Here is a 13,319-nt window from a genome sequence, read left to right as displayed (position 1 = left end):
CATTAGGCCTACAAATTGGGTATGGGGTGTAGAGAGATGGTGTGTTCCACTCCAAGGTGTTCTCCAGGTTGCCTTTCCTGAGCGTCGATCTTCCGGCTCTCATTTAGTAGTTGTTGGAAACTACACAGCATTAGGCCTACAAACTGGGTATGGGGTGTAGAGAGATGGTGTGTTACACTCCAAGGTGTTCCCCAGGTTTCCTCTCCATTGCTTCGATCTTCATGCTCTCGTTTAGTAGTTGTTGGAAACTACACTGCATTAGGCCTACAAATTGGTTATGGGGTGTAGAGAGATGGTGTGTTCCACTCCAAGGTGTTCTCCAGGTTGCCTTTCCTGAGCTTCGATCTTCTGGCTCTCGTTTAGTAGTTGTTGGAAACTACGCTGCATTAGGCCTACAAATTGGTTATGGGGTGTAGAGAGATGGTGTGTTCCACTCCAAGGTGTTCTCCAGGTTGCCTTTCCTGAGCTTCGATCTTCCGGCTCTCGTTTAGTAGTTGTTGGAAACTACACTGCATTAGGCCTACAAATTGGTTATGGGGTGTAGAGAGATGGTGTGTTCCACTCCAAGGTGTTCTCCAGGTTGCCTTTCCTGAGCTTCGATCTTCTGGCTCTCGTTTAGTAGTTGTTGGAAACTACGCTGCATTAGGCCTACAAATTGGGTATGGGGTGTAGAGAGATGGTGTGTTACACTCCAAAGGGGTTCCCCAGGTTTCCTCTCCATTGCTTCGATCTTCTGGCTCTCGTTTAGTAGTTGTTGGAAACTACACTGCATTAGGCCTACAAATTGGGTATGGGGTGTAGAGAGATGGTGTGTTCCACTCCAAGGTGTTCCCCAGGTTTCCTGTCCATTGCTTCGATCTTCATGCTCTCGTTTAGTAGTTGTTGGAAACTACACTGCATTAGGCCTACAAATTGGGTATGGGGTGTAGAGAGATGGTGTGTTCCACTCCAAGGTGTTCCCCAGGTTTCGTCCACATTGCTTCGGTCTTCCGACTCTCGTTTAGTAGTTGTAGAAAACTACACTGCATTAGGCCTACAAATTGGGTATGGGGTGTAGAGAGATGGTGTGTTCCACTCCAAGGTGTTCCCCAGGTTTACTCTCCATTGCTTCGATCTTCATGCTCTCATTTAGTAGTTGTTGGAAAGTACACTGCATTAGGCCTACAAATTGGGTATGGGGTGTAGAGAAATGGTGTGTTCCACTCCAAGGTGTTGTCCAGGTTGCCTTTCCTGAGCTTCGATCTTCCGGCTCTCATTTAGTAGTTGTTGGAAACTACACTGCATTAGGCCTACAAATTGGGTATGGGGTGTAGAGAGATGGTGTGTTACACTCCAAGGTGTTCCCCAGGTTTCCTCTCCATTGCTTCGATCTTCATGCTCTCGTTTAGTAGTTGCTGGAAACAACGCTGCATTGGCCCTACAAATTGGGTATGTGGTGTAGAGAGATGGTGTGTTCCACTCCAAGGTGTTCTCCAGGTTGCCTTTCCTGAGCTTCGATCTTCTAACTCTCGTTTAGTAGTTGTTGGAAACTACGCTGCATTAGGCCTACAAATTGGGTATGGGGTGTAGAGAGATGGTGTGTTCCACTCCAAGGTGTTCCCCAGGTTTCCTGTCCATTGCTTCGATCTTCATCCTCTCGTTTAGTAGTTGTTGGAAACTACACTGCATTAGGCCTACAAATTGGGTATGGCGTGTAGAGAGATGGTGTGTTCCACTCCAAGGTGTTCCCCAGGTTTCCTCGCCATTGCTGCGATCTTAATGCTGTCGTTTAGTAGTTGTTGGAAACTACACTGCATTAGGCTTACAAATTGGGTATGGAGTGTAGAGAGACGGTGTGTTACACTCCAAAGGGGTTCCCCAGGTTTCCTCTCCATTGCTTCAATCTTCTGGCTCTCGTTTAGTAGTTGTTGGAAACTACACTGCATTAGGCCTACAAATTGGGTATGGGGTGTAGAGAGATGGTGTGTTCCACTCCAAGGTGTTCCCCAGGTTTCCTCGCCAATGCTTCGATCTTCATGCTCTCGTTTAGTAGTTGTTGGAAACTACACTGCTTTAGGCCTACAAATTGGGTATGGGGTGTAGAGAGATGGTGTGTTCCACTCCAAGGTGTTCTCCAGGTTGCCTTTCCTGAGCTTCGATCTTCCGGCTCACATTTAGTAGTTGTTGGAAACTACACTGCATTAGGCCTACAAATTGGGTATGGGGTGTAGAGAGATGGTGTGTTACACTCCAAGGTGTTCCCCAGGTTTCCTCTCCATTGCTTCGATCTTCATGCTCTCGTTTAGTAGTTGTTGGAAACTACACTGCATTAGGCCTACAAATTGGGTATGGGGTGTAGAGAGATGGTGTGTTCCACTCCAAGGTGTTCTCCAGGTTGCCTTTCCTGAGCTTCGATCTTCTGGCTCTCGTTTAGTAGTTGTTGGAAACTACGCTGCATTAGGCCTACAAATTGGGTATGGGGTGTAGAGAGATGGTGTGTTCCACTCCAAGGTGTTCCCCAGGTTTCCTGTCCATTGCTTCGATCTTCATGCTCTCGTTTAGTAGTTGTTGGAAACTACACTGCATTAGGCCTACAAATTGGGTATGGGGTGTAGAGAGATGGTGTGTTCCACTCCAAGGTGTTCCCCAGGTTTCGTCCACATTGCTTCGGTCTTCCGACTCTCGTTTAGTAGTTGTAGAAAACTACACTGCATTAGGCCTACAAATTGGGTATGGGGTGTAGAGAGATGGTGTGTTCCACTCCAAGGTGTTCCCCAGGTTTCCTCTCCATTGCTTCGATCTTCATGCTCTCATTTAGTAGTTGTTGGAAACTACACTGCATTAGGCCTACAAATTGGGTATGGGGTGTAGAGAGATGGTGTGTTCCACTCCAAGGTGTTCTCCAGGTTGCCTTTCCTGAGCTTCGATCTTCTGGCTCTCATTTAGTAGTTGTTGGAAACTACACTGCATTAGGCCTACAAATTGGGTATGGGGTGTAGAGAGATGGTGTGTTACACTCCAAGGTGTTCCCCAGGTTTCCTCTCCATTGCTTCGACCTTCATGCTCTCGTTTAGTAGTTGTTGGAAACTACGCTGCATTAGGCCTACAAATTGGGTATGTGGTGTAGAGAGATGGTGTGTTCCACTCCAAGGTGTTCTCCAGGTCGCCTTTCCTGAGCTTCGATCTTCTGGCTCTCGTTTAGTAGTTGTTGGAAACTACGCTGCATTAGGCCTACAAATTGGGTATGGGGTATAGAGAGATGGTGTGTTCCACTCCAAGGTGTTCCCCAGGTTTACTCTCCATTGCTTCGATCTTCATGCTCTCGTTTAGTAGTTGTTGGAAACTACACTGCATTAGGCCTACAAATTGGGTATGGGGTGTAGAGAGATGGTGTGTTCCACTCCAAGGTGTTCCCCAGGTTTCGTCCACATTGCTTCGGTCTTCCGACTCTCGTTTAGTAGTTGTAGAGAACTACACTGCATTAGGCCTACAAATTGGGTATGGGGTGTAGAGAGATGGTGTGTTCCACTCCAAGGTGTTCACCAGGTTTCCTCTCCATTGCTTTGATCTTCATTCTCTCGTTTAGTAGTTGTTGGAAACTACACTGCATTAGGCCTACAAATTGGGTATGGGGTGTAGAGAGATGGTGTGTTCCACTCCAAGGTGTTCCCCAGGTTTCCTCTCCATTGCTTCGATCTTCCGGCTCTCGTTTAGTAGTTGTTGGAAACTACGCTGCATTAGGCCTACAAATTGGGTATGGGGTGTAGAGAGATGGTGTGTTCCACTCCAAGGTGTTCCCCAGGTTTCGTCCACATTACTTCGGTCTTCCGACTCTCGTTTAGTAGTTGTAGAAAACTACACTGCATTAGGCCTACAAATTGGGTATGGGGTGTACAGAGATGGTGTGTTCCACTCCAAGGTGTTCCCCAGGTTTACTCTCTATTGCTTTGATCTTCATGCTCTCGTTTAGTAGTTGTTGGAAACTACACTGCATTAGGCCTACATATTGGGTATGGGGTGTAGAGAAATGGTGTGTTCCACTCCAAGGTGTTCCCCAGGTTTCGTCCACATTGCTTCGGTCTTCCGACTCTCGTTTAGTAGTTGTAGAAAACTACACTGTATTAGGCCTACAAATTGGGTATGGGGTGTAGAGAGATGGTGTGTTCCACTCCAAGGTGTTCCCCAGGTTTCCTCTCCATTGCTTCGATCTTCATGCTCTCGTTTAGTAGTTGTTGGAAACTACGCTGCATTAGGCCTACAAATTGGGTATGGGGTGTAGAGAGATGGTGTGTTCCACTCCAAGGTGTTCCCCAGGTTTCCTCTCCATTGCTTCGATCTTCATGCACTCGTTTAGTAGTTGTTGGAAACTATGCTGCATTAGGCCTACAAATTGGGTATGGGGTGTAGAGAGATGGTGTGTTACACTCCAAAGGGGTTCCCCAGGTTTCCTCTCCATTGCTTCGATCTTCTGGCTCTCGTTTAGTAGTTGTTGGAAACTACACTGCATTAGGCCTACAAATTGGGTATGGGGTGTAGAGAGATGGTGTGTTCCACTCCAAGGTGTTCCCCAGGTTTCCTGTCCATTGCTTCGATCTTCATGCTCTCGTTTAGTAGTTGTTGGAAACTACACTGCATTAGGCCTACAAATTGGGTATGGGGTGTAGAGAGATGGTGTGTTCCACTCCAAGGTGTTCCCCAGGTTTCGTCCACATTGCTTCGGTCTTCCGACTCTCGTTTAGTAGTTGTAGAAAACTACACTGCATTAGGCCTACAAATTGGGTATGGGGTGTAGAGAGATGGTGTGTTCCACTCCAAGGTGTTCCCCAGGTTTCCTCTCCATTGCTTCGATCTTCATGCTCTCATTTAGTAGTTGTTGGAAACTACACTGCATTAGGCCTACAAATTGGGTATGGGGTGTAGAGAGATGGTGTGTTCCACTCCAAGGTGTTCTCCAGGTTGCCTTTCCTGAGCTTCGATCTTCCGGCTCTCATTTAGTAGTTGTTGGAAACTACACTGCATTAGGCCTACAAATTGGGTATGGGGTGTAGAGAGATGGTGTGTTACACTCCAAGGTGTTCCCCAGGTTTCCTCTCCATTGCTTCGATCTTCATGCTCTCGTTTAGTAGTTGTTGGAAACTACGCTGCATTAGGCCTACAAATTGGGTATGTGGTGTAGAGAGATGGTGTGTTCCACTCCAAGGTGTTCTCCAGGTTGCCTTTCCTGAGCTTCGATCTTCTGGCTCTCGTTTAGTAGTTGTTGGAAACTACGCTGCATTAGGCCTACAAATTGGGTATGGGGTGTAGAGAGATGGTGTGTTCCACTCCAAGGTGTTCCCCAGGTTTCCTGTCCATTGCTTCGATCTTCATCCTCTCGTTTAGTAGTTGTTGGAAACTACACTGCATTAGGCCTACAAATTGGGTATGGCGTGTAGAGAGATGGTTTGTTCCACTCCAAGGTGTTCCCCAGGTTTCCTCGCCATTGCTGTGATCTTAATGCTGTCGTTTAGTAGTTGTTGGAAACTACACTGCATTAGGCTTACAAATTGGGTATGGAGTGTAGAGAGACGGTGTGTTACACTCCAAAGGGGTTCCCCAGGTTTCCTCTCCATTGCTTCGATCTTCTGGCTCTCGTTTAGTAGTTGTTGGAAACTACACTGCATTAGGCCTACAAATTGGGTATGGGGTGTAGAGAGATGGTGTGTTCCACTCCAAGGTGTTCCCCAGTTTTCCTCGCCAATCCTTCGATCTTCATGCTCTCGTTTAGTAGTTGTTGGAAACTACACTGCTTTAGGCCTACAAATTGGGTATGGGGTGTAGAGAGATGGTGTGTTCCACTCCAAGGTGTTCTCCAGGTTGCCTTTCCTGAGCTTCGATCTTCCGGCTCACATTTAGTAGTTGTTGGAAACTACACTGCATTAGGCCTACAAATTGGGTATGGGGTGTAGAGAGATGGTGTGTTACACTCCAAGGTGTCCCCAGGTTTCCTCTCCATTGCTTCGATCTTCATGCTCTCGTTTAGTAGTTGTTGGAAACTACACTGCATTAGGCCTACAAATTGGGTATGGGGTGTAGAGAGATGGTGTGTTCCACTCCAAGGTGTTCTCCAGGTTGCCTTTCCTGAGCTTCGATCTTCTGGCTCTCGTTTAGTAGTTGTTGGAAACTACGCTGCATTAGGCCTACAAATTGGGTATGGGGTGTAGAGAGATGGTGTGTTCCACCCCAAGGTGTTCCCCAGGTTTCCTGTCCATTGCTTCGATCTTCATGCTCTCGTTTAGTAGTTGTTGGAAACTACACTGCATTAGGCCTACAAATTGGGTATGGGGTGTAGAGAGATGGTGTGTTCCACTCCAAGGTGTTCCCCAGGTTTCGTCCACATTGCTTCGGTCTTCCGACTCTCGTTTAGTAGTTGTAGAAAACTACACTGCATTAGGCCTACAAATTGGGTATGGGGTGTAGAGAGATGGTGTGTTCCACTCCAAGGTGTTCCCCAGGTTTCCTCTCCATTGCTTCGATCTTCATGCTCTCATTTAGAAGTTGTTGGAAACTACACTGCATTAGGCCTACAAATTGGGTATGGGGTGTAGAGAGATGGTGTGTTCCACTCCAAGGTGTTCTCCAGGTTGCCTTTCCTGAGCTTCGATCTTCTGGCTCTCATTTAGTAGTTGTTGGAAACTACACTGCATTAGGCCTACAAATTGGGTATGGGGTGTAGAGAGATGGTGTGTTACACTCCAAGGTGTTCCCCAGGTTTCCTTTCCATTGCTTCGATCTTCATGCTCTCGTTTAGTAGTTGTTGGAAACTACGCTGCATTAGGCCTACAAATTGGGTATGTGGTGTAGAGAGATGGTGTGTTCCACTCCAAGGTGTTCTCCAGGTCGCCTTTCCTGAGCTTCGATCTTCTGGCTCTCGTTTAGTAGTTGTTGGAAACTACGCTGCATTAGGCCTACAAATTGGGTATGGGGTGTAGAGAGATGGTGTGTTCCACTCCAAGGTGTTCCCCAGGTTTCCTGTCCATTGCTTCGATCTTCATGCTCTCGTTTAGTAGTTGTTGGAAACTACACTGCATTAGGCCTACAAATTGGGTATGGGGTGTAGAGAGATGGTGTGTTCCACTCCAAGGTGTTCTCCAGGTTTCGTCCACATTGCTTCGGTCTTCCGACTCTCGTTTAGTAGTTGTAGAGAACTACACTGCATTAGGCCTACAAATTGGGTATGGGGTGTAGAGAGATGGTGTGTTCCACTCCAAGGTGTTCCCCAGGTTTCCTCTCCATTGCTTTGATCTTCATTCTCTCGTTTAGTAGTTGTTGGAAACTACACTGCATTAGGCCTACAAATTGGGTATGGGGTGTAGAGAGATGGTGTGTTCCACTCCAAGGTGTTCTCCAGGCTGCCTTTCCTGAGCTTCGATCTTCCGGCTCTCGTTTAGTAATTGTTGGAAACTACGCTGCATTAGGCCTACAAATTGGGTATGGGGTGTAGAGAAATGGTGTGTTCCACTCCAAGGTGTTCCCCAGGTTTCGTCCACATTGCTTCGGTCTTCCGACTCTCGTTTAGTAGTTGTAGAAAACTACACTGCATTAGGCCTATAAATTGGGTATGGGGTGTAGAGAGATGGTGTGTTCCACTCCAAGGTGTTCCCCAGGTTTCCTCTCCATTGCTTCGATCTTCATGCTCTCGTTTAGTAGTTGTTGGAAACTACACTGCATTAGGCCTACAAATTGGGTATGGGGTGTAGAGAGATGGTGTGTTCCACTCCAAGGTGTTCCCCAGGTTTCCTCGCCATTGCTACGATCTTCATGCTCTCGTTTAGTAGTTGTTGGAAACTACACTGCATTAGGCCTACAAATTGGGTATGGGGTGTAGAGGGATGGTGTGTTCCACTCCAAGGTGTTCCCCAGGTTTCCTCGCCAATGCTTCGATCTTCATGCTCTCGTTTAGTAGTTGTTGGAAACTACACTGCATTAGGCCTACAAATTGGGTATGGGGTGTAGAGAGATGGTGTGTTCTACTCCAAGGTGTTCTCCAGGTTGCCTTTCCTGAGCTTCGATCTTCCGGCTCTCGTTTAGTAGTTGTTGGAAACTACACTGCATTAGGCCTACAAATTGGGTATGGGGTGTAGAGAGATGGTGTGTTACACTCCAAGGTGTTCCCCAGGTTTCCTCTCCATTGCTTCGATCTTCATGCTCTCGTTTAGTAGTTGTTAGAAACTACGCTGCATTAGGCCTACAAATTGGGTATGGGGTGTAGAGAGATGGTGTGTTCCACTCCAAGGTGTTCTCCAGGTTGCCTTTCCTGAGCTTCGATCTTCTGGCTCTCGTTTAGTAGTTGTTGGAAACTACGCTGCATTATGCCTACAAATTGGGTATGGGGTGTAGAGAGATGGTGTGTTCCACTCCAAGGTGTTCCCCAGGTTTCCTGTCCATTGCTTCGATCTTCATGCTCTCGTTTAGTAGTTGTTGGAAACTACACTGCATTAGGCCTACAAATTGGGTATGGGGTGTAGAGAGATGGTGTGTTCCACTCCATGGTGTTCCCCAGGTTTCGTCCACATTGCTTCGGTCTTCCGACTCTCGTTTAGTAGTTGTAGAAAACTACACTGCATTAGGCCTACAAATTGGGTATGGGGTGTAGAGAGATGGTGTGTTACACTCCAAGGTGTTCTCCAGGTTGCCTTTCCTGAACTTCTATCTTCAGGCTCTCATTAAATTGTGGTTAAATGGAACAACTGCATTTGGCGTACTAGTTGGTTTGGGGCCTACTATCGGTGTCTGCCACTCCTTGCTGTTCTCCTGGTTTCCTGTCCTGAAATTCCATTTTCAGGCTCTCGTTAAGTAGTTGTTAATGTTAGACTGCATTTGGCCTACTAGTTGGGTTGGGGCCTACTATCGGTGTCTGCCACTCCTTGCTGTTCTCCTCCACTGAACAAAGCTGTGCCGCCTGTTTACTACAGTTGCCAATTTTGAACTGCATTTCGACTACTTACTGATTTGGGCCTACTCTCTTTGTCAGCCTCTCATTCCAGTTGTCCTCCACTGCAATGCCCCCTGGTTAGTCCTGTGTTACCAATTTTGAACTGCATTTAGCCAACTTTATTCTTTGGGCCTATATCTGTGTTTCCTCCTCATCCTGCCCATTGCCCAGCCAGTGATAGATGAGTCTGCTGGTACATTGACCCATAACGCAAAATTCCCCGTGCACGCTACACAGCAAGATTGTGACCCTGCTGAAAGTCAGGTTCCTCTTCCCGCATACCATACCACCTTACACGGGGACAAAGAGGAAGGTGCAGATGAAAGTGCAGGTTCCTTCATCAGGTGGGGGGAGGAATACTAGTTGGCGACGTCACTGGCACAGGGCCTCTCATAGTACGCAAAAGTGTTGCTGCCGGTTGGAGGCGCCCCCGCCGTGCAAACACACCGCTGTACTTTGAGGGGCCCTGTGCCAGTGCCAATGCCAACGAGTGGGCCCCCCCTGCTTGCTCAGGATCACAGCACTTGCAAAGTTGAAATACTTACCTCTCCCTGCTCCACTGCCGTGACGTGGTCCAGATTTACTGGGCCCACTAATTACTTGAACCAGCCCTACCCCCCACAACTTTAGCCAAATGACCCCCAATTTCAAATGCCTTCCAATTATTATAAGCTAAATTACGATTGACAAGCTTCTGTAACAAGAATGGATGTTTTTGCCATTAAAATGGGCAGTGTAGGTGTTTTCCTGGCCTCCACTCACTGCCGACTATGCTCCCCCATTGACTTGCATTGGGTTTCGTGTTTCGGGCGATACCCGACTTTTCGCCATAATCGGCCGATTCCACTCGACTCGACTTCTAAGATAGTCGGGTTTCGCGAAACACGACTCGACTCGACTCTAAAAAGGTCAAGGTCGCTCAACCCTAGTTCAAACCCTTCATCCCTGAGCCTGTTTTCACCTTCCTGACCAGGTCAAATTTTATAATGCTGACCAGTGTCACTACATGAGGTAATTGTGCTAGAATGCTTTAACGTATTTCAGTGATTCTGAAATTATTTTTTTTGTGACACACTGATCTTTATGTTATTGTTGAATTTAGGTCGATATTTTGGGGGGTTTATTTGTGACCAAACTGTGCTACATAGATTAGAATACAATAAAATGTTTAAAATAATTTTCATAAACTTACTGTCAGTAGGTTTCTCTCTGGGGCTATCACTGGTTTCTTTGTGACCTAGCATTAAAAATGAAAAAAAAAGAAAGATTAAAATTACATTTTAAGGAGAGTCCCCATTGTACAAACTGGTGAGAATCAGAGTGGCTATCCTGAATTCAAAGGCATCACCCACAGCTTAAATTCTGATAATTACTCATTGCCTAGGATACCGACCACCTTGCAGTCTCAGAGAGGCAATTACCTAAGTAAGCAGATTGTGATACTAGCAGGTTTTATTCTTCAAAGCATGCTTGCAGCTCATTGTAGCTGGCCACATTACTGGATCCAAATAGCTTTATTCCCCCTGGTCTTCTACCCTGCTGCACAGGCAAAGCTATGTTTGGACCAGTGGTGCAACTATGCTATTGATCCAAGCTGTAGATCTACAGGAATGCACCACTTTCTGAAAGCAGTGGACATCTGAAGAAAAGAAGCTGAGAAAACCTATTAAGGGTATGTTCACACTGAGCTTTTTTTGCAGACTTTGTAGCAAAAATTGAACAAAATGTCATATACTCAAATCGTGGACCCATGCGCCACGGAGCGGTCTTACTCTGGACAGAAAGTGGCTAAGCAGCTACTTGGTTTTTGCTAGAGCTCCTGATGGTGGAGATAGGCTCAAGCTACAGGTAGCCACTAGGTAACACACCAAGGGCAGTCCCCGGAACACCAGCAGCTGACCTCAAGGGTCAGGTTTGCAGTCATGGACATGGACTCAAAGTCACTGGCAGGACAGGATCCTGGTACTGGTTGAGACAGTGCACATTCTGGAACACCGTACAGAGTGAATATTGGTACTGATTGGGTACCACCAGAGTGGATTCAGGTACCACCAGATTAGTATCACTTCAGACAATACAGGTTCAAAGAACATTTTCTGGTTCAGACAGAATGGTTCAGGGTACAGAAAAAGACAAAATGTTTCAGGGTTCAGGATTCTACAAGACAGTTCAGGATTCTGGATCAGCTTCAGTCAAGACAAATATAGCAACAGACAATATGTTCAGGTACATACAAGTCGGGTTAAAGGTTCAGGATTAAGTTCAGGCAGAACTGATTATTATTATTATTTATTTATATAGCACCATTAATTCCATGGTGCTGTACATGAGACAGGGTTACATCAAAATACAAATATCACTTACACTATACAAAACTAACAATGACAGACTGGTACAGAGGGGAGATTCAACAATAAGTTCAGGTGCACACTGGGACAGATTCAGCAATAGGTTTAGGGACCTGAAAACAAACTAGCGGGAACAAACTCAAGCTAAACATTATAGAGAACACTGTTCAAGCATATCCTTTCAGGGGACGATGCCTTAAGTACTAGATACCTCCCAGCTATTGGCTGGGGGATAATCTAGAGTGCTGCCCTACCACTTTAAGAAGCGATTAGCGCACACAATAAGCATGCCGACCGGAGCAATGGCAGGACAGAGATATGCTGCCCAGCGGCCGTGGCAGTGAGTATGTCACTGTCCCTGACGAGAGGAGGGAGACGGACAATGCAGCGATGCCAGCATTGGCATTATTTAATGTTTAGCTCCTTTACACCTGAGCCTGTTTTCACCTTCCTGACCAGGCCAAATTTTACAATTCTGACCAGTGTCACTTCATGAGGTAATAACTCTGGAATGCTTCAACGTATCCCTGTGATTCTGACATTGTTTTTCGTGACACATGGAACATTATATTATTGTTGAATTTAGGTTGATATTTTGGGGCGTTTATTTGTCACCAAAATTTTCTAGAAAGATTAGCATACAATACAATTTTAAAAATAATTTCCACATACTTACTGTCAGTAGGTTTCTCTCTGGGAATAGCACTAGCTTCTTTGTGACCTAGCATTAGAAATGTATAAAAAAAAAACAGATTAAATTTACATTTTAAGAAGAGTCTCCATTGTACAAACCGGTGATAATCAGAGTGGCCATCCTGATTTTGAGGCATCAACCACTGCTTAAATTCTGATAACTGCTCATTGCCTAGTTTACCGACCACCCTACAGTCTCAGAGTGGCCGATTACCTAAGTAAGCAGATCGCACCTCTAGCAGGTTTTATTCTTTAAAGCCTGCTTACAGCTCACTGTAGCTAGCCACATCACTGGATCCAAATAGCCTCATTCCCCCTCTTCCTCTACCAAAGATGCCTGTAGTAGTGTAAAGGCGTGCATTAGCTGCCCTCACCCCCTTGAAGATCTTAAGGTTATATAATGCATTGTACTGCTTTAAATGTTGCTTTATCTTTGTAGTGACCTGCACAGATAGCAGCAGACAGGGTTAAGTACTGAGGCCAGCCCAAGATTGGAGAAGTTAACAGGGGCACAAAGAGAAGTTGTTTGGGAAGAAAAAGACCTATGTTCCTGTTGCATGCAGACCTGCATGTTAACAGGTATCAAATAGCATGTTCTGAAGAAGAAAACCAGGATTATGTGGCAGCAGGATTTCTTATCTCAGGCAGGGGGCCTAGCAAGGACTCAGCAGAAGGAAGGATTCCTTAACTCATGCAAGTGGGTCTTAAGCAAACAATTTTGTATAATAGAAAAGAAGCTAGAGTGTAGCCAGGTATAAAGATAATAAAGGAAAATATAACTAGGTTGGGGCATGAGTTTTCCTGGGGAGAGCTGATGATGGGATGTGTTGGCAAAGCAAGTGTAGGGTGAGGCTAGGATGATTAATATGTTGTGGCAGCAAGGGGGGTTTTATGATATTGTGTGTAGTCATATATTCATGTTTATATGTGTAATAAACAGGGTTTTATTAAATTCCTATGGCTTTTGTGCGTTTGGTTCTTCTATCAGCTTTGCCTATGGCCGTCTCTGGGAATGTAGGAGGTCAGTCCACTATGGGCAACTACACTAAGTACAGGAATACAGCTTGGTCTACACTCTAGTTAATTAGAGTTGGGGTTAGTCCACAGTTTGGAGGGTTTAGACCAGTTTTATAACAAAAGGTTTAGTTTAGTGGGGCAGTTAGAGTCTAGAACTCAGTCAAGTGCAAGTTTAGAGAGGAGTTTAGTCAATGAAGGAGAGTAGATTGAAGAGAAAAGCTGGACAAGACTTCAGGTCATGAGAGGGTATTGAGGTATTGAGAGCAAAACTCCTATCCCCCTGTAAGGAAGATCTCAGTCGAGACACAGAG

At 45.9% G+C, this 13,319-nt stretch overlaps 1 protein-coding gene across 8 annotated transcripts in view; it reads right to left on the bottom strand.

Moving 5' to 3' along the window:
* Positions 1-13,319, bottom strand: part of LOC138656775 (uncharacterized) — a 304,597-nt gene that overhangs the window by 158,288 nt on the left and 132,990 nt on the right. For all 8 annotated transcript variants that reach the window (XR_011316968.1, XM_069744017.1, XM_069744011.1 and 5 more), the window contains 2 exons: positions 11,975-12,019; positions 10,143-10,187 (listed from right to left, as the gene is read on the bottom strand). Coding sequence is in view for 7 of the 8 variants with exons in the window: in XM_069744017.1 (XP_069600118.1) it covers positions 10,143-10,187; positions 11,975-12,019 (90 nt within the window). In the remaining variant the exon portion in view is untranslated. The remainder of the gene's footprint in view (positions 1-10,142; positions 10,188-11,974; positions 12,020-13,319) is intronic.

The sequence above is a fragment of the Ranitomeya imitator genome, chromosome 1 (assembly GCF_032444005.1).
Source record: "Ranitomeya imitator isolate aRanImi1 chromosome 1, aRanImi1.pri, whole genome shotgun sequence".
Taxonomy (NCBI): Eukaryota; Metazoa; Chordata; class Amphibia; order Anura; family Dendrobatidae; genus Ranitomeya; species Ranitomeya imitator.
The sequence above is the reverse complement of the archived record's forward strand: the minus strand, read 5'-3'. Positions and strand labels throughout refer to the sequence as shown.